The sequence below is a fragment of the Squalius cephalus genome (genome assembly GCF_949319135.1).
Source record: "Squalius cephalus genome assembly, chromosome: 1".
NCBI classification, from domain to species: domain Eukaryota; kingdom Metazoa; phylum Chordata; class Actinopteri; order Cypriniformes; family Leuciscidae; genus Squalius; species Squalius cephalus.
Genome location: NC_137122.1, coordinates 16,793,809 through 16,819,593, shown reverse-complemented (window position 1 = coordinate 16,819,593; position 25,785 = coordinate 16,793,809). Strand labels below are relative to the sequence as shown.

Sequence of the window (25,785 nt, the reverse complement as noted above, 5' to 3'; positions counted from 1 at the left end):
TTCGCATTTATATTTTTTTGTATATATTTTATAGTTTTCACATGATTTGATATAATTTTATTGATTAGTTTGTTAAATACACATACTTTATCTGTTTGATTATTGTATTATGTTTAATACAGTATCTCGTAAGTTTAAACCATAAACACATGCTGTCCAGTGTCCACTCAAGTGGACATCTGAAAATCATGCCCTAAGAGCAATACAAACACATAAGAAAAAAATCCTGACTGAGGTTATCATAATTCATGCATGAAAGGGTTAAATGCTAACATTAATCGTATCTTATTATCGGTTTACCATGGTAATTTTAGTTCTATTGGCCAATGTTTATTGTAGTTATACCTCTACCTACTTAAAACACAGAATAGATGTGAGCAAATGAAGTCTCAAGAATGGATGCGGGGATGTCCCATACGCGCGTGCGTTGGAGGCCGATGACGTCACCACCACTCACTCGCGCCGTGTCTTCCGTCATTCAGTTCCAGCGTCGAGTCTTCTGAGGTGCGGAGAGCAGTTTACGGTATTTCTCATATTAACACAACCATCACACACACTTTATACAGTTTGATTAAGCGACAGACTCATTTCTGTATTGTTTTCATCGATCACAGCGATACTTGTGCGTCTTTTCTGGCGTCTTCCTACTGAAATAAACATTTAGTGCAGCAGCAGCGAGCATGAGGAGAATATGTTGAGTTCATTCAGACCTGAGCGATTTTGTGTTCGTTTGTGTGATTGTCTCGATGTTTGTGTGAGAACTGTTACTGAATGTCAAGTCAAAGTTTGAGATCTGTGAGGGGAATTGATGGGAATTGATCCCAAGTGTTGCTGTTGCCATTTTCATGTTTACCTTTATTTCTTTGTCTGTTATAACGTTATTTATCTTTTGCAGATTTCATTTACTTGTCAAAATTGAGATATATTCTAAACACTTTATATTGTCCTGTATGAGTAATGATCGTGGGAAATTAAAAATCTATATATAAATGTGAATATAAATAACTATTATTTAAGTTTGACACAGGAAACGTTAAATATTGCTGGCACTCTTTATTTTCAAGAGTTTTATGATCGTTGTCAGTTTCTGCAAATACAATTCTTTAACATGGTTATTATCAAATTACTTTATTGCACTTAATTGTTGTTATTAAGTCGAATTTAGATTTATATGGATATTATGGTTATTTGCATGTAGAAGTTCACAAAGATAGGTGTCAATTTATTTAGCTCTATTATTGATGATTCATCCATGTTTTATTGTGAGAAATAACTGTATTATCTTTCAATAAAGCAGTTTTATAGGCTTTTATCATATACCCTGACTCAAATAATGTGTTTCTAACAGCAAACACTCAGAATAAAGTGAGATGATCTGCTGACAGTGGCGTAACTTTGTTTTAAAAAGTGGGTGGGACAGGTGGGATGCGGGTTGCTAACACAATGCTAAATCATGTACAATAACATTATGATGTCCAGCAATCGATTTAAATAGTAGGCTACATGGGGTTTAATTTGTCGTTTAATGAGATGTAGCCTAATTTGTCAATGGCTAGAATTTTCGTGTTCTAAATACATAGATCCACCTTAAATATTGGTTAGTTGTTTTAGTGTTGTCAAGATACCAAAATTATTGTTACGATACCGATTATACTAAGTCAAGAATTGCGATTTCGATACTTTTCCTGAAAAGGGAGAAACACTCTCAAATATCATTGCTGTGCTTTATTTTAAAACCGGGACAACATTCTAATCATATAACACACTAATAAATGAACATATGAATAGCAGAATATTAAACATTTGAACAAAATATGAAATATCAAAATATAAAAAATAATTTAGAGCAATGACATTCAAGGTAAAAAAATAATAATAATAATTTAGCAGCATTATCATAAGAAACATAAGAGTTACCGGTAATAACTGTATCTTGATTCGGAACTTTGAATAAAAATATGAACAGCGATTATATTAAACAATGTTTCTGAACTCAGAAGATTAAATATCAAAATATAAATAATATCAATTTAAGCAATGGCATTCAAGGTAAAAAAGCAAATAAAATTTAGCAGCAATATCTCAGATATTGTAACTTATTCTGTCAGTTGTGCAACCTTTCCTTTCAGAGGAGAAAACTCAACCAGTGAACTTTATTTTAATTCTGGACTTTGAATGAAAATATGAACAACAATTATATTAAACATATGAACAAAATATTAAATATCAAAACATAAATAACAAATTAAAGCAATGGCATTCAGTTTAAAAAAACAAATCAAATTTAGCTGCATTATCTCTTATCAAACCTGAGTTGTTGTTTTTTCTCTAGTGAGCATTAACCCTAGAATGGCCAGCAGATGTTCATTTCTTACTCTGTTCCTTTGTCTTATTCCAGTTCTTGGCCAAGAAAACTAGCGTTTCTAAATGTTCCTCAGTCAGTCTGGAACGTCTCGGACAGCAGATATTCCCAGATGTGCTGAATACCCGTTCAGATGCACAACTTGAAGCAGAAATGCAAAGATACTTCTTCGCAAAGTGCGCCAGGATGGGCAGTTGTGCCTCATGTTGACTCCACCAGGCCAGGGGATCCTCTGCAGGGCTGATTTCTCTGAACGGTTTGTAGTCCACAAACTCACTATTTAATCTATCTGTGGGTGTTGCTGGTGTGGGAGAATGTTGCCCCTTTCTTCTCTGAGGTTATGGTGCAGAGCAAACTTTTTAAGTCTCTCCTATTCCTCTTTGGTGCAGCACCTGCTCCTCTTAGGGTCCACTGGACTGTGGGGTGGAAGCTGAACGGCCTCAGCTTTAAGGAGCAGTTCCATCTTTATATCCTCCTCCATAGTTACAAAAGTACCTTTAAATCTAGGATCAAGGAATGTGGAGGTGTTTAGTGTCATCTGCAGGTTGTGATCATCATACCTTTTCTGAAAATCTCCTCTAATTTTGTTCTTCATTTCTAGGACCAAGGGGCGGTCGCTTTCCTCGTCTTTTAGGCAGGCTTTTCTTACTCTCCACTCAGGGCATCAGTGAAGTCACTGAGTGGAGCCACTGTTTCTAAAGTGGTCATGTCTGTGTCCCTGGGCATCAGGTGCCACTTCTTCCGGTCCTCAGCCAGAAGAGCAGAGACAGCTTGCTGCTGCTCACAGAATCGTTCAACCATGTCATAGGTGGAACCCCATCGGGTGGGCTCATCATGGATTAATGTATGTTGTGGCAGGTTTAAAGACTTTTATTTGTCTTTGAGCAGTCTAGACATCTTGTTTGATCTGGAGAAGCCTGACACAGTCTTACGGAGCCTGGACAGACAGCTTGCCACATGATCGATATATGTGGCTTTGTTCACTGCCAAATGCAGATTGTGCCCAAAACAGGGTATCCAGGTGTATTCACTGGAAGCCGTGCGGTTGTTTGACGCATTATCTGTTGTAATTCCAGCCAAATTGTCCATATCTAGCCCCCAGGAATCTGTGATAATTTCCTCCAGGGCTTCCTTTAGAGTGTCTGCTGTGTGATCAGAATACAATGCAGAGCACCCTAAACACCAGGACTGCATCTCCCAGGACTGTGTAATGAACTGGACTGTTACTGCCATGTAAGTGTCCACAGTTCTGCTGGTCCAGAGATCCGTGGTGCAGGAGAAAAATGTATTTGGTGTAGGCCTAAGTTGTGCACTGATTATCAATCTTGTTTCATTGTACATCTTGGGAATTTCATTGTACATGAAAAAAAACCTGGATGGGATGTCATACCTTTTGTCAAGATTTTGCATAAGGTTTCTGAACCCAGCTTTTTCCACTATATAAACTGGCACTTGATCCAGACAGATGAATTCTGCTACTGCCCTGTTAAGCCGTTTTACCTCCTTGGACTCCCTGGGGTACTTGTTGTGCTGCTCAAACATAGCTTGGAGGGTTGGCTGCTGCCTTTGAGGAGTTGCTCTTTCGGAGCCCGTGGCTGCAGACTTCTGTAGCGGAAGAAAATAGAAATATTTAAAATAATGGTGATACATTTTTCATAATGGAGGATCTAAATAGTTGTGTGAAAGTAACTAACTTGTGACTAACTTAACATCTCTATATGCAGTGGTTACATTCACTGCTAACATTCACTTAACCATAACATTACCATAATTAGGCTAATAGGAAATAATGAGCCTAAATAAAAACCTAATGCTATTTAAGCTGTGATATATGGATTAATATCTGCTAATGTTTCCTGTACTTCAATGTCTGATTTCTTTGATGGTTAACTTTATATTTGAGTCCATAATTTCTTACAAGGCGTTTCACAAATACACCTCCTTTGCGTAGGTCTGTGCTCTTTAAATGCAGTAATAACCAGTAATAAAAATAACCAGTAAATGGTAAATGGACTGCATTTATATAGCGCTTTCACAGACCTATGGCCACCAAAGCGCTGTACATATAGCCTCACATTCACCCATTCACTCACTCATTCATACACCGACGGCGGTGTCAGCCATGCAAGGCGCCATCCAGCTCGTCGGGAGCAGCTGGGGTTAGGTGTCTTGCTCATGGACACCTCGACACTTGGTCAGGTGGAACCGTGGATTGAACCACCAACCTTTCGGTTTGTAGATAACCTACATGAACCACTGAGCCACTGCCACCCCAACGACTAATTCAACATCTCTGAAAGCGTAAAATAAATATAAATATTGCAGTAATATAAATAAATCACTGACAAACATGCACATGCTCTGATTATAATCATATAGCCTATAGATCATTTTAGCAGCTTGCAAATTATTAACGTTATCTATGAAAGTAAGCCTATGCTTTCAGAGATGTTGAATTAGTCGTAGGCAGGCTATTGGTTAGCCATGAGGATAATGCCCATAATTAGCCTACTATTTCTCTAGATAGCCTCGTCAAACTACGGTGTTGCAAAATAGTGACTTGTCACAAAATAAACCATAGCCTTCTCATTTGACTTAGGGGCATGAACGTGATCATGTTATCTTTCACATACTAACCAGTCTGTCTTTAAACTCCTTGTACAACTCAGCGTGCTTGTCGGCCAAGTGTTTCGCCAGGTTCGAGTGTTGGCTCCCTTTGTTTGCATTTGTTTGTAGCACTGACGACAAACAGGTCTCGACTTATCGGTAGCTTTGCCCTCACTGTCAGCAAGGTAGGCAAAGTACTTCCATATTTCACTCCTCGCGTCATCTTTTTCTACCAGTCGTGGTCGTGGACCGGTGGCCACATTATCACTCGCACATGCAGCCATCTCGCTGTAGTGTTTGTTGTCACATGACAGCTGCAGCTTATTTGCTGCGGGCGTGAGGAGAAAAAACACAGACGTCCATAGGGAGGCACTGGAAGCGTCAACATGAAATACGTCTCTTACGAATCTGGAACACGGTCATTCTTAGAAGTAATTTGAGGTGTAACTTAATGGTCCAGTGGTAGAACTTTCGGCAAGCGTGTCAGAGGTTCTGGATTCTAATCTACACTCGTATAGTGTTTTTTTCTCGTAGAGTTTTTTTTTTCTCATCAAAACCGATTATGTTCATCAGTGGTTGTATATCAAGCAGGGACACGTTTGTGTACATTATGTTTTGTGATTTCACCAGAACGAATAGAGAGTATCCGCAACAGACTGAAGCGTGCATAGAAAACACTGTATCCGCGCCACTTATCGCAGCGGCAACGAGCGCTTTGATCACTTGATTTAAAAAACACAGTTCAGCGCTAGATCGACTCTTATTTAAAAAATGAACAAAATTAATGCTCTGCCAGTTAACTGGAGATGTTTTATTTATTTGTAGAATTTTATTTATTTGTAGAATTGGTAGGCTATATTCGTGCTGCGAGATGTTTTAAAAAGTGGTGGGGACAATATTGACCCTAGCAAAAAGTGGTGGGGACACGTCCCACCCGCAAATTACGCCTAGGCCTGTGTCTGCTGATGATCCTGAATGGCTTGTTGAATGAGTGTCGATAGTCTGAGGCTCATCAGTATTAACAGATCTGCTGAAAACACTCTTTATTTCATGACAACAGTTCCTGTTTTCACCTCATTTATTATGCTGATGTCTTCAGATCTCCTGTAAATTGCCACTTAAAGTTCAATTCATTGGTGTCAACAGACTGAGGGGATTTGATGGTTACTAGACGTACATGTATGTCTGTTAATGCTTTCAACTGTATTTCCTACCATTTACTTTTTGAAGAATTTACATTTATTATATTCTGTTGTCCATGAGATTAAAAACAAACTCAGTAACTGATATATTTTTGATTTTGGCAGATCAACTCCTCACACTACAATTCATCATCATTGAAGCTCCTCCCACTGCAATTCATCATCAGTGAAGCTCCTCCCACATCATCACATCATCAGTGAAGCTCCTCCCACTGCAATTCTCCAATAAATGCTGTAAATTCCCATCAGCTACAAGTGAAGACGAGCAGCAATGCATCAGGAAGAGCTGAAATCTGTAAAGACTGAGTTTATTAAAGAGGACAGTGAGAACATGAGTGATCCAGAACCCTGCAGAATGAAACACACTGAAGATCCTGATGAACAAAGAGGTTGGTGTTTATTCTTCAGTCATTCATAGGGGTGTAACAATCATGTCACCATCATATCACAATTAATATTTTTATTCTGGTGTCACTATTGTCCTGTGAATTGGGTTTCCAGCACCAAGTCCAAGACTATTCATTTACACCCGCAATATAATATGATATTTAGCATTTTAATCAACAATACATTTTTTGTTAACCTTTTAAAGGAGAACTCGGCAACTCTAGCGAACTCTAGTCACTTCTTCGCTGATTTTTCCGTTTGTTGTCGCATGTTTTCCCCACGAGCTCCCCCTACAGCTGTGGGGGGGCGTATATTTCACAACACGGTCGTAAAAAACTCACTTGCGGCAGCCTCCTCCCCCTCTCTACCGCTGCTCATGTGCGTTTGTTTTGATCGGAGCAAGCCAACTGTATCGTGTGGAGATGTCTACCGAGGTGGGTAATCTGGTAATACATCATACATGCGTGTGTGTTTATGTCGAATTGCCGTAAAGCAATTCGTGTTTCGCGCTCGTTCTCGTTCTCGCTTCTCACGAGACTTCCAATTTCTATCTTGCCGGGACGGTAGTCCCCAAGTTGCAAGGTTGGTTTTCCGCCTGGGAACGCTGGGGGGAGCGGGGAAAGTCACCAATATCACCAGAACAGGTTGTTTAACCATCCAAATGAATTCTAGACAGTTTTATTAAGTTAAAAAAGTTACCAAGTTCTCCTTTAACATATGTATTGGAGTATTACAATAATATCATATCGTGAGTTTATTATCATGATACGTATCGAATCCTGACATGAGGGTTTCGTTACACGCCTATTAATTTATGATGCTGAAGAACATTCATGTTATAAAGCTTCAAGCACTACAAGATTTGTTGAAGCAGGAAAGTCCCTCTCTAGTCAATAATTTTATCCATTACAACTCATCTTTGATCATCAAAATTACATTTTTAAAAGTTTTTTAAATACCTTTAAAACCTGATTTTCAGTACACAGGGTCTTCAACAGCTGTGAATTAAAATAAACTATGAAATGGGTGCAAAAATGTTTCGACTTTCAACAAATGGTCAGTAAAGGGAGGTTTGAGAATTTCATATTAATTGTCAACATTACTTCAACTAAATATTATTTTAGGTATTTTATTTCATATTTATAGTATATCTGGTTCACACTTTTTTTCAACCATTTTGAAACTTGTAGGACACAGATAATGCTAAAAATTGTTAATTCAACACTATTAACTTATTTAACGTGTTTTACTTCCACTAAGCCGTAAACAACCAGTGAAATACTTGATCTATGAACATAATAAAATGCTCATTTTAAAAATTGGGTACAATGAGATTACATTATTCATATACATTATAGAGACTGTATACAGCTGCTCTGCTTTTTCCGGAAAGACTCGGTACAGCCTATCTTTCTTTTATAAATATAATAAAACTAAAGACTTTTTGGAGATACGAAGGATGCAATACTACTCTATAGGTACTCAAGATTAACATGAGATTGACTGAAACTTAGTGTTTCACCCTCCCTTTAAGTTGAGGCTGTGTAGGACCTGCTGCTCTGGACTGTGAAACGTCTGTAAATTATAAATAATCGTGATCAGTCCTTACTTCAGTTTTTATGAAGTTTCATTCAAAATGATTAGTTACAAAGTGAATTTATGGTCCGTATTACAACTTCCATGTTATTTAAATGGAAGGCACTCATAATGTTGTGTAAATTGAAAGATAAAATGTCACAACATACCGTGAGGTCCAGGTGGGGCAGCATGTACTTGTGCAACATGAGGAAGCCTCTCTGTCATCGGTGTCACCATCACCTACTGCCATGCTCTCTGAATCACTAGATGAAGAACCTGAAGTAGTAAAACCATTACACCCATAGACTGTATGTGTACAAATTAGTGTCAAACCTTTTCCTTTGTCTTTTCATAATGTTTTGTATTGAGATTTAAAGAATAGATTGTCTATGTTTTAAGTGTGGGGTTTGCTGTGTATTAGCAAATTAATAGCATACACTTTGGGCAAAATTGGACCGTCCTTTTTAAATTAAATTTAGTATGAGAGTACACGACAACTTCAGGTAGGCCTAACTGTTCATAAATGACATATCTGGACATAACAGAACTTGAGTTACCATGCTTAGCAGGTGGAGCTCCAGACACTGCTGGATCCTCCTCTGGGTGTGGCTGGTCAGCTGTGGGAATAAACAGATATCTGAAAAATCTGAGACATCAATAGGCTGGAGGTTGTGACACACACACACACACACACACACATATATAAATATATATATATATATTTTTTTTACTCTCACACAGTCATACATATGTACAAACATACATACATACATACATACACACAAACAAACGTGTGTTTCTGTGTGTGTATGTATTATGCACATTTTATTATTGTTCTTCTGTCTTTTACAACTGTTTTAACTATTGTGCTTGTGTAGTGATGTTTTAGACAGTTGTAATTGTATAACTGGAGTGACAAACAACTTGAATGTAAGCCTACAAGCATGACTTACCATCCTGTGCAAGAGGAGATGACTGCTCTTCAACCTCACTGTCACTGCTGTACCTAGGCTGCTGACTACTTGACTGAGCCTTTTCACTGCAGCTGGTAGAAGCTGTGGCTGGCTCTGACTGAATGTCAAGCAGGATCATTGTCAAATTGGCTTAGAATCAGTGTGCAAAATACAGGTGTTCGTGGGGCTCTGGAACCCCTTAAATAAGCTTTGACTCCATTAAAATGTCAAAAAGAAAGGAGGTGCCAACAATGTGCCTAATAAATATAGACATAATTAAAGGATCTACAAAGGTTTATTTTTACCTTTTCACCCTCAGTCTTCAGTCCAGAAAAAAGCGTTTCATATTTCATGGCGCGATGGAAATATTTTATTATCTGTAGAGTGGGAAAGGGATCCTTGAGCAAGTAAGTACACTGGACCTGTTGTTCTAGACTGCGATGACACAGATGTGTATGTCCAAGCAGCTTATGCCTCGCAGCAAGTCAGAGGTGATCTGCTGATTAAACGCAAGCATGCCTTAATCAACGGCCGTGCCATGCTCTCGGAAAAGGTTGCAGATATCATCATACCTCTCCATGTAATCAGTGACCATACCTCAGGGTTCTATGGGCATGGGAAGAAGAAGGTGTTGGAGAAGGTGAAGATCAATTCTGAGGCAAGAGAGCTCTGGGACGAGTGGGTGAGAGTGGAATTAAAACATGAAGTCAGAGCGGATATGAAGGCATTAGTCCTCTCCATCATTTATGCTGAGAGTGCAGATGTGAGCTGCGGGAAGGCCAGAGTTTCCAAATGGCACAAACTGAAGAATAAGTGTACAATCTGTCTCCCACCTGATGATGACTCTTTGAATCTTCATATGGAAAGGACAAACTGCCTCACATATTGCCAGCTCCATTACAACCTGCAAGAGCATCCTTCTCCCATTGGTCACGGCTGGGAACTAGTGAACGGAAAGTGTCGACCAGTGTGTCACACCCTGCCCCCCTTGCCCTGGCAGCTCACACCTCATGACTGCTCAGATAAGAGTAGTAGTGATGATGAGAGGAGTCAGTGTGGAAATTCGACAGATTCAGATGGAGAGACTTTTTGTTAATAGAATGTTAATAAAAACAACTCCAAGCTAAAGAATCTCCTCTGTCTCCCTGCTTTCATTGGTTCCACCCCTGACATCTGATGACCTTTGTGTATGTTGTAATTGTACTATCCATAACTGAACTCAGTATGAGCAGAGCTTTCCCATACACAAAAGAAATATATTTGAAATATATTTTCAGTATATATTTTGGAATATATGTGTTATGAAGTTTGTTAAGAACTGGTAAAATAATGATCACTGTGGGGCATCGATGAGAATGCACAAAACTCCTTTTAGTTTCTTTATTTGATGGCTCAACATGTGGATCAAGGTGTGTGGTTACTATAAAAGGATAACAACACTGCCATCAGTTACAAGTATGACAAACATCAAACATTAACACATTGATGCATATAACAAGCAGGTTTCACCAGGTTTAAAAGAGTTAAACAACAGATCTAAATCCTCAAGTGACCAATTGCAAACAATGTACTACATCAACATTCATATACATACAACAAATAATATTATTCATGGTTAAGATAGAAAGGTACCCACCAAACAATCTGTACACAATCATTATACATAACAATATGAGAATATATATATATATATATATATATATAAAATACAAACTATCAACTTACACTTGATGCACGCACACAGTCCACGTATCAAAAAACCCAGTCAAGGCCATCATTGCCCTTAGGCCTCGACCACCATTCAAATGGCTTCCACCATGTCCATGTGCTCAAAGAGGAAGTGGGGTGACAGATATTTAAAGGAAGTGGGGTGACAGATATATAACAGTCAGTATCGCCCTCTACTGGCTCAGTTCCTTCAGAACAGCCGCCCCCAAATTTGTCCCACAAATTTGCAATAACGTTACACTAAGCATTACTGTTAGGGACAGCAGGGAGGCGTATCAGCCGACTAACTGGTCGAAGATATGTTCTGTCTTTCACTCTCACTTCTGCAGTGCGTATTCTTCCATCTTTACCATGAATCAACTTAATTATATGACCTACAGGCCAAAGTGCTCTAGGCAACTGGTGGTCCACCACTAGGACAACGGCATTTAACTGGAGAGCATCAGTGTCGGTTTGCCATTTTGCCCTGGTTTGTAAACTGGGTAGGTAATTTCTTATGAACTGTGACCAAAACCTATCAGCAAGGATTTGACAGGACCTCCATCTTCGTCGACTGAGTAGTTCACACTCATGATACATGACCTGCGGAAGTGAAGGGTCTCGCCGCCCCATCAGAAGAAGATTTGGGGTGACAGGATCAAGATCGGCCACGTCAGTGGACACATAACCCAAAGGTTTCGAATTTAGAATCCCCTCAATCTCAACTAGGACGGTGGTCAAAACTTCGTGTGTTACGGTCTGTGAATTCAAGGTAACATTTAGAGCAGTTTTAATAGACCGAATCTCCCTCTCCCAAGAGCCTCCAAAATGTGGTGCATGAGGTGGATTAAAGAAAAATTTGATCTGGTACTCAGCTAATTTGTCTTTTAGGTCTGGGTGCAGGGCAGTGAATGCATCTTTAAGTTCTCGTTCTCCCCCTTTAAAATTTGTTCCTTGATCAGAGAACAATTCGGCAGGCTTTCCCCTTCGGGAGATAAAACGTCTTAAAGACATCAAGAAAGAATCAATGTCAAGGCTGGTTAGAACTTCAATATGTACCGCTCTTGTGGTTAAACACTTAAACAGTATTCCCCATCTTTTCTCGTTTCTTCTGCCCAATTTGACAATAAGTGGCCCAAAACAATCCATCCCTGTAGAGAAGAAGGGTGGTTGATGTAAACGTAAACGTGCTGGAGGTAAATCTGCCATTCGTGGAGATATTGGTTGAGCTCTCCATTTTTGACACTCTGCACAGCTACGTTGTTCTTTTCTCACAGCCTCTCTTCCTCTGAGAATCCAGTATTTCCTCCTCAACTCTGCAAACAAACGTTCTGCACCAGGATGTTTTAAGTTACTGTCATATTGTTGAATAAGCAGCTTGGTAACTGGATGTTTTGAATCCAAAACTATTGGATGAACTGTCTCTAATTCCAACTGATTGCAATTGCGCAGTCGGCCTCCCACTCGAATTACTTGCATTACCGTATCGAATTCTGGGGCTAATGTTACCAAACGACTTGATGATGACAGAGATTTTCCATTGCTAAGACTCTGAATCTCTTCAGGGAAACTGTCTCCTTGTGCAGATCTTAAAATCATTAATTCCGCCTGCTGATACTCCTCAGCAGAAGGACTTCGATTCTCTATTGAGGCCGCCCCATGAAGGGATTTTGCGGTAGCATAAACTAGATCCTTGAAGCTGTCAGCTTGTGAAGGTTCTGGAATTGAATAGCATGAAACTGCAGTTAGATTCAGACAAGTGATTGGTTTGCGCAGTTCTTCGGTGTCATCATTTATCAAAGCTGAAGGATTTCTTGGCCAGTATTCTGGCGACAAATGCAAGAAAGGGGGACCTTTGAACCACCTACTGTCTTCCCTAAGATCCTGTAGGGTCCGTCCTCTTGTAACATCATCTGCTGGATTATTCAATGAATCTACATAATGCCAATCTCGGGAGTCAGTCAGTTCTTGAATTTCAGCAATTCGGGTTCCAACGAATACCTTGAAATGACATGAATCAGACTGAATCCAAGTCAACACAGTTGTAGAGTCTGTCCATAAATGAACTCCAGATATCTTGATAGTAAGCTCTTTCTTTAACAGGTGGGCAAGTTGGGCTCCTGTCAGTGCTGCACATAATTCCAATCTTGGCATTGATAGCTGCTTTTTTGGTGCAACTCGTGAGCGTGCAGTTAAGAATGCTACCTCTACCCGTTTTAGTGGATCTTCTGTTCGCAAGTATCCCACACATCCATAGGCACGTTCTGAAGCGTCACAAAATATGTGAATTTCTTGCACACAATCAGTTTGGTCCATTTCAGTACTCACGTAACACCGGGGAAGTCGGATCTCATTCAAGTGTTGGAGCTCCCTTTCCCATATCTTCCAAGCCTCTAAGAGGTCACCAGGGAGTAGAGGGTCATCCCATTCTCTCTTTTTGTTCCACAACTGCTGCACAATTATTTTTGCCCTTGTAGAAAAAGGAGTGATATATCCAAGAGGGTCATATAAACTGGCGATCATTCTGTAAATATTTCTCATAGTGATGGGGGATGATTTTGGTGTGTAAGACTTGTACATCAAAGTATCTGATTGACACAGCCACCGAAGCCCTAAAGCTGGTTCTTGAGGATCCATATCACTCTGATTAAGCCAGTGTTCACCACTCTGAGATAATACTTCCTTCGGCAGATGATGAATGATACCGGCAACATTACTAGCCCACTGTCTTAGCTCAAAACCTCCTTCAGTAAGTAGCTTCCTCATTTTGTCCACAAGAGCTCGGGCTATCTCAATTGAAGGAAAGCTCTGTAACCAATTGTCAACATAGAAGTGCTGCTGGACAGCTTTGCATACATCTTCCGACTGACCTTGTTCAATAACATGCTGCTGCAGTGCATAAGTAGCACAACATGGTGAACAAGTTGTGCCAAAGGGAAGTACTTGCCACTCATATACACTGGGTTGGGTTTCCCTCAAAAGATCACGCCACAAGAATCTCAAGATTGGCTTATCTTCTGCTAACAACCTCACCTGGTGAAACATCCCTTTTATATCGCTACTTATAGCGAAAGAATGCTCTCTAAAACGCAGCAGAATACCCAAAAGGGATGAACTTAGATTTGGTCCTGGTAAGAGTAGCTCATTCAAATTGTGTCCCTGATATGAAAATGAACAATTAAACACAATTCTGTTCTTTCCATTATGTGTTACCATATGATGAGGGATAAACCAGGATTCTTTGGGGCATTCCTTTTCTCTGGTAACTTTAGTGACATATCCTGCATGCTCAAGTTTGGCAATCTCGGCATTATAAGCAGCAGCACGTTCTGAATCTTTGATGAGACGCTTCTCAGTATTACGAAGGTTAGCCAGAACTGCTTCAGGAGGTGCTGACAGATTGGGCATGTTCTTTACACGTAGTAAAGGAGTAGCATATCTCAGAACTCCATCCACGTCTACTCTGGCTGTTCTAGCTTGCAAGTGATCCATGGCCTCTTGATCTCGCTTAGATCTGGTAACAAGTTTTTCACTTCTGTATGGCAATACATCCAATTGCCACAACTTTTCTACTTGATGGTAGATTTCAGATGATGAAGAAACATTTGAAGTGAAAAAACAAGAAGTTGCATTACCAGCATGTAGGAGACCTTTGACTGGACCCTGTAGCGTCCATCCAAGTTTCGTTCTGACTGCCGCAGGACCTCCAGGCGGTCCTAGTCTCACTGGCTGTACAGGAGTTATCAAGTGTGGATTATCTGACCCAATCAGTATGAGTGGTCTGACATTGGTAAAATGAGGTAAGGACAATCTCCTAAGATGGTTATACTGCCGCTGAAGTCTGGTTATTGGGTAAGTATGTTCAGCCAAACCTAACTGAGTTGCAGTAAATGCTTTCTTGATTGTGTAGACTTTATTTGGCTGGTTAATGGGAGACAGACAGATAGTCACCGCAGAGCCCTGCAACACTCGCAGATCCTGTCTCACGGTTCTCAGTGTGATGCTTTCAGGATCACCTTGTAACTTTAACTTCTCTGCTGCTTCTTGAAGAAGAATCGTCCTCTCTGAACCATCATCCAATATAGCATAGGTTTCCAACGTGTGATTACCATTACGTAAGAGCACTTTACTGATTTTCAACAAAACTTGGCTACATCCAGCTCTCCGATCAAGGTAAAAAATGTCAGTTGGAGTAGAGCTTACTAGACCACAAGTTGCTGTAGTTAAGCTCTCTGCAGGCTTAACATTTACTTCATGCAATGCTTGAACATGTTTACCTTTGCAGATGTCACATGTAATTCTCAGACGACACTGGGCAGCTTGGTGTCGAAATCCGCATTTCCAACAGCGGTTATTGGACTTTATCCAATCCCTCTTCTGCTCCGTAGTAAGCTTAATGAAGTTGACACATTGATCCAAGAAATGCATATTGTTGCAACAGTAGGAGCAATACATTTTCGACTTCCCTTGTGGTTGAGGCATTGATTTCTGCTCGGAAGTGTTGTAGGTCGAACCAAGAAGCACAGTCGTTGACTTACTCTTCATATTAAAACTCTGACGCTCTCTTTGCTTGGTACCTCCTTTCCAGGGCTCATGTGAACACTCAAACACTTCCTCTTGTATCTGCAATTCATATTCGAGCCAGTCAGCAAAATCTAGAAGGGATGGTACTCCTCTCTTCAAAGGGTAGAGATATCGTCTAAAGTTAGCTCGAAAGTCATATGGTAGCTTGTTTGCTAACCTAGCTACATGTGACCCACAATAAAGTTCGACATGGCCTTCATCACCCAGTTGCTCTAACATCCCGACCAATGCTCGTACTCTCAATGCGAATTTGCGGAATCCAGTAGGATCACCATTCTGGACAACAGGTCCATCCATTAATCCAGCAATCCGACGCAGAGCAAGCTGATGGGGCTGACCATAATGTTGAATAAGTGAAGCCATTGTATCTGAGTAAGGGTGATGAGAATTACAATAAGAATCAGCTATCAAAAGTGCCTCTTCAAACTTCAAATGATCCAGTAAAATCTGGTACTTAAATTGCTCTGTGGCATCTTGTGGAAGGATATTCTCCAATGATATCCTAAGTCTAGCAAACTCTCTTGGGTCATCAGATGTAAAATCAGGTATAGACGGCTTGGGTCCCCGATATGTCATCTCTTGTACACCAGCTTGGTTATTAGAAAAACTGTAGTATCTGTGTGGAGGCACTGGTGGAGGCCTAGCATCTCGTCTTACTGGTCGACAACTTGGTGCCATGTAAGGTAAATTACAATAATCAGAGTCTGGATCCTGATAACTTGGAGTAGACGGAACTGGTAACCTCTGCATTTCAAGTCTGCAAATGCGGTCTCTGAGATCTTCCATCATACCAAGCTCTGTTTCTTTAGAAAGACGCAACTCTTTATTATCAACTCTTATCGGAGGAGGTGGCAGTGGCCATTCTTCTTCGACGGCTGCTGGCTGATACACTGATAGAGGAGAATTCTCTTCTGCTACCTCCCTAGGCTGTGAAGTACATTCAAAGGATAATGTTTCTGCTGAATTTGGTGTTGGCAACACCCCATCTTGGTCCAGCTGCCTTTGTAGCTCTGATACAGTCCGTCGCAGTCTTTTATTATCCTCTTGCATCCGATGAAAGGAATCTGCCATAGACTGAGAATACTGGGAGGTAATCTGTGGTGAACTCTTATGAATAGGTGTCTGTTCGACAGGGGGATCTTCATCCACTGTGCTCCAGTTAGTTAATGTTGAGAAATGAGAGAAAGATCCCTTCTCTTTGGCTCTCTGCATTGATCTTTGTTCAATTCTCTCATCAGGAACAAGTCGATGATTTGCTGCTGATGGTAAATTCACCTCATATTGACTCATCCATGCGGGTGGGCGAATTAGCCGCTTTGGACGAACATCAGCTGGTCGGTGATCTCTACCCCTTGCTGCATGTGCCATCTTGATCCACAGCAATTATCCAGCTCCGGCTCGAAGGACCATTTGTTATGAAGTTTGTTAAGAACTGGTAAAATAATGATCACTGTGGGGCATCGATGAGAATGCACAAAACTCCTTTTAGTTTCTTTATTTGATGGCTCAACATGTGGATCAAGGTGTGTGGTTACTATAAAAGGATAACAACACTGCCATCAGTTACAAGTATGACAAACATCAAACATTAACACATTGATGCATATAACAAGCAGGTTTCACCAGGTTTAAAAGAGTTAAACAACAGATCTAAATCCTCAAGTGACCAATTGCAAACAATGTACTACATCAACATTCATATACATACAACAAATAATATTATTCATGGTTAAGATAGAAAGGTACCCACCAAACAATCTGTACACAATCATTATACATAACAATATGAGAATATATATATATATATATATATATAAAATACAAACTATCAACTTACACTTGATGCACGCACACAGTCCACGTATCAAAAAACCCAGTCAAGGCCATCATTGCCCTTAGGCCTCGACCACCATTCAAATGGCTTCCACCATGTCCATGTGCTCAAAGAGGAAGTGGGGTGACAGATATTTAAAGGAAGTGGGGTGACAGATATATAACAGTCAGTATCGCCCTCTACTGGCTCAGTTCCTTCAGAACAATATGCAAATATTTGAAATTGGCCCAATAAATATATTTCACACTTAACATCATATATTTTTGTTATATTTCAGAGTATATTTCAATGTATTTGGAATATGTGCCATATATATTTTGACACTTTTGGGGACCCATACAGAAAAAAAAAATACATTGAAATATATTCTGAAATATAAGAAAAATATATGATGTTAAATGTGAAATATATTTATTGGGCCAATTTCAAATATTCCAAAATATATACTGAAAATATATTTCAAATATATTTCTTTTGTGTATGGGTTCATTTGAGCCTAATATTAAGGCTCTATGACGATTTTGCAAAATTGACATTTAAGGCGAGACGCAGAAGGCAAAAACATAGATTTTTCATGCAGTGGTCAGTTTTGAGATTTTGGGCTAGTTTACTCCTTCAATATGTGTTCTTTCAAACTGCTATAAAGTAAATGTTGAAAATATACATTAAGATGTTTGTTTTATTACATTTTGTTTACTTGTGGCAGTAAGTTTCCCCCGAATTTACCAAGAAGTCAGCGTTCCAACGCGACATGCCGAGTTCCGTCTGTTTACTGAAGTCTGTCATGGCCGGTATCGAGTCTCCTGCACAACGCTATGTAGCCCAAATATGGGCATTTCCTTTCTATCAGTAATCAATCGTGAATGTCCAAAGGGGGATTTAAAGCGAATGACGAAATCTTTAAATGCTGTTTTCTCAAAATGAGTTTTTTGTCATTTTCCAGTACAAACATCTTCAGTCTATGTAGCACCTATGTACACCAAAATGTTTAGTTACACTTAGCAGTATTCTGAAGATATTTTCAGAGGGATTTGTTAATAAATCATTTCTGGCCTGATTTGTGTGACATAAAAAAAAAAAAATGTCGGAAATTGATTTTTTTTAAGGCTATGGACAGTATATTTTGATTTCCAAGGTAATGAAAGCATATATCCTGGAATACTAAAGGTTTTTTTCTTCTTGTGTGTAAACAAAATTAAAAAAGAATTTTGCACCTGGCTTTATCATATGTTTAGATCTATCTACCGAAAATGTAGATAGTGATGATAGTTAGATGATGTGAAAATGCCTAATTTGCATAATTAAACATTTAACTTTCAAAAACCTGTAATACATTTTTTATATACCTGTGTAAGTAATCAAATCAGATAGTTTCATGGTGATATCTATTATTGTAAAACTTTACCCTATTCACCTGTACTATCTTGCCTTAAAGAGCCAAAAATTAAAGAGCCAAAATGAAAGGTCAGTCTTGACCCAAATAGTCTCAGAAACCATGTATTATGCAGCACTGTAGGCAAAACCATTAAAAAGTTCCATTTCCAGCTTGGCTGACGGCAGCCATTTTGGATATAGGGCTCTCACAAAATTTCCCCACATTTTTGTGAGGGGCACCCCGGCTAATTTTTTTCTTTAACCTTTATAGATGACAAATCCTGTGAAAAACAAACCTACGCTCTCCACGGTCACGGAACTGCTATAGATGACCCAACTAAACCTCAAAGATGCTGACGCCGCACACATGCACATCACGTGTTTAGTCCATAGGTATGCGTGTTGAATATATATGTGCGCAGGCGTGTAGTCCTTCTTTACAAACCAATCCTCAACAAACTACTTGTCTGGGCTTAAAAATGTATAACTGCTGTAAACCTCGGGATAAACAGAGAGACGATTAGACGCCATTCTTCTTATGATGTAACAAGTAGTGGTCGACCGATATATCGCTAGGGCCGATATATCGGCCGATATTTGGAATTTTTTAGATATCGGCATCGGCCGATAAATCTTTTTCCGTTTGGCCGATATATTTCAAAACAGTTTGTGACTGTGCATTAGCGCTTTTTTCCACTGACGCGAACAGAGCGAGCGTGAATTAACTGAATACACTCGCTCCGCCCAGCACCGTAAGACAAGCCACTCAGAAGTGAAGCAGACATCTGACAGACACAGTAAATGACCATTCGCATTCGCTTTCTAACCTGACGCTACATTGTGTTACACACAAAAACACTCCTATTCAAACAGTACCGTGATATGTCAGATCCGCAGCCCAGCGGTAGCTCCAGTGGGGGTCACAGATGTGATATAAACGAATTCAAACAAAACTGAAAACATTTTACCTCACAAACAGTGAAAAATCCTGTGACTGGCTGTTCCTCAGATACGCGCGTTGTTCTCGGGTTACATTTAAACTAGACGCTGTTTTCCAACGGACTCGAGTGCACGGAAAAGCTGGGTCGCGTGCATTACAGATCAGTTGGTCGCGTGAGGTGGATGAGAGGAGAACACTATGTAATAATATTATGTTTGAAAATAAATCCTTGAAAATGTTATTCACTATCTACTGTATTTATTTATCCATGATTGGCATTATATCGTTTGTAGTATACATTTTCATATGTTCATGTATGTCATGCAAATACATGTGATGGCTTGCAACGTTTTAAAGAAACAAACAAGCAAAACTAAATACATAAATCATTATTATTTAAATATACGTGAAGTAAAATAACCTGTTTAAAGTAAATAGTGTAAATAAACTGTGAGATTTATATTTAACTATGTGGCCTATTGTACATAAAATGTATACTGTAATTGCACATACTATTTTGTCATTAATTTATGAATATTGTTTAGATTGGTTTATTAATGATAAATGTTATTTGTAACCTGCAGTAAGCAGCAGTAATTATTTATGTGACTGAAAAAATTACTGTAAATATTAAAGCAGACAAGAAGCTAAAACTTTATTTATTGAAGTGTTACCTTACCTTTTTGTTTACATTTTAATTTCTTAGTAAATATTTTTTATTGCAAAAAGAATTTTGCATAAATAGTATGTACAATAAATGTTCATTTAGTTTCACCAATATTCTTTATGTCTCTCATTTACTGTATTCACATGTATTGTATCGGCCTCATATCGGCCAATCGGCCAGATTGCTTTTTCAATATCGGCATCGGCCATTAAAAATCCCATATCGTTTGACCACTAGTAACAAGTACATCAGGATTTATGGGAAGTGTTCCCGGTTCCGGCTGACCTAATCTATGCAGCCTAACATTGAATTATAGAAGTCTATAATTTGTTATGTGAATGCTAGGTCAAAGAGATGTCATTTTAGTCGAGATTTGAGCTAACAGAGTGTGTCTGCTTCCCGGACAATGGTAGGAAGATTGATTCAAAGTTTTGGTCCTAAATAGGAAAATTATCTACCGCCAGCAGTCGATTTCCATTTTCTGGGTATTATCAACAGGCCGGAAAATAGACGTGAAGGACTATAATGCGTTAAGAGCTCGCTCAAGTACTGCGGAGCTAAACCATTTAGTGCTTTGTAAGTAATCAGCAATATTTAAAAATGCATACGATGTTTAATAGGGAGCCAATGCAGTGTTGACAGAACCGGGCTAATATGGTCATACTTCCTGGTTCTAGTAAGAACTCGAGCTGCTGCGTTTTGAACTAGCTGTAAGGTCCTTGCACACTGAATCCGAAATTTTCGCATGCGTTTTTTTGTATCCGTCATTCTGTGGCTCTAAACTGTCAAAACACCATTCAAATGCTTGTTACGGATGCGAAAAACGCAGAAAATCTAACCCAATCCGATTTTTTTTTTTTGACGGACGAAAGTTTCGGAGGCAGTGTGCAAGTGTGATTGACATAACGTGAGGTTGTATTTATTTTTTAACGTGTGAAAATTTCGGACGCGAATTTCCCGCTCAGTGTGCAAGGGCCTGTAGTTTGTTTATTAAGCGTGCAGGGCAACCACCCATAATAGAATTACAATAAACTAGCCTTGAGGTCATGAACGCATGAACTAATTGTTCCGCATTTGTCAATGAGAGCATATGGCGTAATTTAGATATATTTTTAAGATGGAAAAATGTGGTTTTGCAGATACTAGGCACGTGACTTTCAAATAAAAGATTGGTATCAAAGAGCACACCCAGGTTCCTAACCGACGACGAAGACTTAACAGAGCAGCCATCGAGTGTTAGACAGTATTCTAGGTTATTACGTGAGGAAGTTTTTTGTCCAATAATTAGAAACTCTGTTTTTTCAGAATTAAGTAGTAGGAAATTACTAGTCATCCAATTTTTTATATCTGCTATGCATTCCGTTAATTTTGTGAATTTGTAAGTTTCGTTAGGTTTTGAAGAAATATACAGCTGAGTATCGTCAGCATAACAGTGAAAGCTAATTCCATGTTTCCTAATGATATTTCCTAATGGTAGCATGTACAGAGTGAACAGTAGCGGTCCTAATACTGAGCCTTGTGGTACGCCATACTGAACTTGTGATCGATAAGACATCTCTTCATTTACAGCCACAAACTGACTACATCAAGTGTTAGACAGTATTCTAGGTTATTACGTGAGGCTCGTTAGGAAAAAAGGTGGATATTAAACGGCAATCTAAACATTGGTGTCATAATAGCAGCTCTATTGTACATTTTTGATATTATTTTTGATAATTCTGTTGATCGAATGTATAATAGTTTTCACTTTTATGATGCATTGAAAATGAAATTAATTCCTTTTTTCTTTCATTTCAGACCTGATGGAAGTGAAGGAGGAGAGTGAAGAACTGAGTGAAGTGGAGGAGAAATATCATGTCAAACCTGGAGAAAAACCTTTAAATCATTCAACGACAAAGACCTTTTTAAAGAGAAGAAGAGCCAAGCAATCTTTCATCTGCACTCAGTGTGGAAAGAGTTTCCCAAACACACGTAATCTTGAGATTCACATGAGAGTTCACACTGGAGAGAAGCCGTTCACATGTGATCAGTGTGGGAAGAGTTTCACACAAATAACAAACCGTAATCAACACATGAAAATCCACACCGGAGAGAAGCCACACACATGTGATCAATGTGGGAAGAGTTTCACGCTGTCAAAACACCTTAAAGAACACATGAAGATCCACACTGGAGAGAAGCCACACGCATGTGATCAGTGTGGAAAGAGCTTCATAAAAAAACAACATCTTGAGCTTCACATGAGAGTTCATACTGGAGAGAAGCCGTTCACATGTGATCAGTGTGGGAAGAGTTTTGCACAATCAACACAGCTTCAGAACCACATGAGAGTTCATACAGGAGAGAAACCGTTCAATTGTGATCAATGTGGGAAGAGTTTCACACGATCAGCATACCTTAAAGAGCACATAAGGATCCACACCGGCGATAAACCATTCACATGTGATCAGTGCAGAAAAACATTTCTTGTGGCACCCGCCCTAAAGAAACACCTTAAAGTTCATACAAAGGAGAAGCCACATTCATGTTTTGTGTGTGGAAAGAGTTTTTCAGTGCTGTATAATTTACGTACACATCAGAAAATTCATATTCATGTAAAAGATCATGTGTGCTTTGAGTGTGGGAAGAGTTTTAATTTAGTGAGTGATTTAAAACAGCACCAGAGAATTCACACTAGAGAAAAACATTACAAGTGTTCACACTGTGACAAGAGATTCAGTCAGTCATCAAGTCTAAAAACACATGAGAGGATCCACACTGGAGAAAAACCTTACAAGTGTTCACACTGCGACAAGAGATTCAGTCAGTCGGCAAATCTGAAAACACACGAGAAGATCCACAGTAGAGAGAAGCCACACACGTGTGATCAGAACGGAACGAGCTTCGCTTTTGAAAGTCAGCTGAAGCCAGGGCTCGACATTAACGCATGTCTGGGCCAAGTGGATTTTTTGAAGGTCCAAGTGAAAGAATTTTACTTGGCTGACTCGACGAGTAGCCTGATTTAAATGTCAGTAACAAAAAATAACTAGGTAATCGCCAAAACGAGAGAATGATTCTGATGTTGTTACATTTAGTGTAAGTGCCGATTGATAGTGGTGTAAGACTGGTGCCAAAATGGCTGAACCCACTCGACCACACTCTGAGGAAACACAGAACTCTTGCTGGAATCAACATTTAAACACTTTATAAAAGAAGACCACATCTAACACACCCACCGCACTGTGTGGAGACAGAAGAGTCTCGCCTCACTATTGATTGCCCACATCGGTTTCTGTTCCCACTTTCTCTATCCCCTCATCCTCCTCATTGAGCATCATGAACTGAAGATGCTCAAATATCACCTAAAAAGAGCATGATAATTCATGTTTGGTATCATTTTGAAGGTCTCAAAGGGTCTGGTACTTTTTTCCTCTACTTGATATGGAATGATATCTTGATATGGTTTTGTTTGTTTGCTATAAAGTAAAAACGCTGGGTGAGCATTGTGGTGATTCCATCATTTTGCCAGGGGTTTTAAATAAAATGCATCTTCACACAGAAATCAAAAGAAGAACTCAAGGGCGTAGGTTTGGCCTCAGCTTTGGTGGGGACATCCCCCCTCCCCCTCCCCCTGGAATTCTTTTGTTGTAAGATACCAGTGCTTTAATTGCGATTTCAGACTGTTGGCAATACAGAATATCACAATACAGAAGTGAATCTACTTCATCTCATTATATTGTATCCTGACCCCAATACACCATCCTGTATACTGTCCCTAAAGAGCTAGTATAACTGTATAATCTCAAAAATGCACTCTCAAAAAATAAAAATAAAAACCTGAGACTGTGTAATGCTGAACAACCAAACGTTTTATTAACATAAATTATTATGTACATTAGTATTTACACTAACAAAAAACACTGTCACAAGGAAATACTTTCAGAACTTGTGGAGCAAAACAAATCTAAATAAATAAATATAATAATCTTTTTCTATCATAAACACTATTTACTCTCCAGTACCTCAAACAAATACTCACACTCACGTTAATACCTGGGAATGTGAAATGCTGAACAACCATATGGTTTATTAACAAACAAACATAATGTACGTTAGTAGCCTATTTATACTTACAAAAACACTGTTGCAAGAGGTAGACTTTGAGAACTTTTGGAGCATAATAATAAACCCAAAAAACAAAGCAAAAAAACATCTTCTTTATTCTACTATTTGGCACCCAAAATTATAACTCCATTATGGCTACTTTCCACATTTTACTGCATTTTCTTGATTCCTTCCTTTTATCTAAACTTTCCAAACAGATGCCTACGTCTGTCATTTACAGATACAAACTGTTGCCCTACATCATTAAGGTCCACTTTGTCAAGGGCCTCTTGATGTACATGGCATACAGTTACATTATTAAGGCGCTGCTGAGACATAGTAGATCGTAACCAAGTTTTCAGTCTCGTCAGTGCACTGATGCTTCGTTCAGCTTCAGCTGAGGCAACAGGGACAACCAACAACAACCTAACAACCTTCTCAACCTCATCAAATAAGCCTCTCACCTCACTTGGCATTGCTTTCAGAATGCATGCAGCTTCATCACTTGATGTGATTGTATGCTTTGAAAGAAACATTGGTAGCTGAACCTTCAAAATATCCCTGTTTATTTCTGGATACTGTACAATCACATCATCCATCTGCCCAGTGAGGAGAACATTTTCAATCTGTTTCAGTTTCTGTAAGTCTGGTTGGTTAAACCGTTCCTTGAACTGAATGCCCAAACTGTCCAACACCTTGACAAATTCTATTCTATAGTATTCCTCTGGTGTTTTTGGCTTATGCTGACTAGCCCCACCAGTGAATCTTTTGGGGGGATTTCTTTGATGAGGGAGTTGAATAGGTTCAATTCCCATGGAGTCTACCATTGACACTGCCTTCTCAAACACTTCTGCAAACTTTTCCTCACTCCTTTTTTCTTGAAGAGTTGAACTAACATAGTCAACAGCAGCTTGCATGCCTTTAATTGTTTGGGACTGTTTTTGCAACGATTTGTTTAAGCACTCAAGCTCTCCTAACACCTCTGATGCTACCAGCAGTCCAAGAACAGTCTTACCCTTCTGGAAGCGTTCTAGGAGACCATTGGCTCTAGTGCCATTTTGAGAACCAACAGAGGCCATTTCCTCCAAACTACACAACACAGCCTCATACTGGCTAAGAACTGTATCAACAGCTTGACCACGCACTGTCCACCTAGTTGGACACAGAGGTTTAACTGTTTTGGTAGGCCCCTCAGATGTTAGATGGCTAGCTAATACCCCTTTGAATTTCCCTGATTGGTTGCTCAGAGTTCCAAGCTCATGGACCCACTGCAATGTGTCACGTAGTAAGGTAGAGGCACTGCAAGCACTCTGTGTTATAAGATTTACACAATGTGCACCACAATGCACATACAAAGCCAATGGCTGTTCTCTCTTCAACACTGCCTGTGCTCCTGAGAATTTCCCTGACATATTGGCTGCTCCATCGTAAGTCTGACCTCGCAAGCCAGAGATTGGAATATTCAATCTCAGGAGCACATCAATAGCTAGCTTAGCCATCTGCTCAC

The 25,785-nt window shown here is 39.4% G+C and overlaps 1 protein-coding gene across 5 annotated transcripts; it reads left to right on the top strand.

Annotated features, from left to right (window-relative positions):
* Window positions 1-436: 436 nt before the first annotated feature.
* On the top strand, window positions 437-24,129 carry LOC307163054 (uncharacterized protein). Of its 5 annotated transcripts, XM_079878885.1 has the most exons (4): window positions 440-523; window positions 2,399-2,618; window positions 6,277-6,560; window positions 21,993-24,129. In XM_079878885.1, exons 3-4 carry the CDS (start codon window positions 6,443-6,445, stop codon window positions 23,198-23,200), a joined length of 1,326 nt encoding a protein of 441 aa, XP_079735011.1. In that variant the 5' UTR covers window positions 440-523; window positions 2,399-2,618; window positions 6,277-6,442; the 3' UTR covers window positions 23,201-24,129. The 5 variants fall into 5 exon arrangements, with proteins under 5 accessions (XP_079735010.1, XP_079735011.1, XP_079735012.1 ...); XM_079878884.1 differs by lacking the exon at window positions 2,399-2,618 and having other exon boundaries at window positions 437-523; window positions 21,993-24,037; XM_079878886.1 differs by lacking the exon at window positions 2,399-2,618 and having other exon boundaries at window positions 456-504; window positions 21,993-24,030.
* Window positions 24,130-25,785: the final 1,656 nt, after the last annotated feature.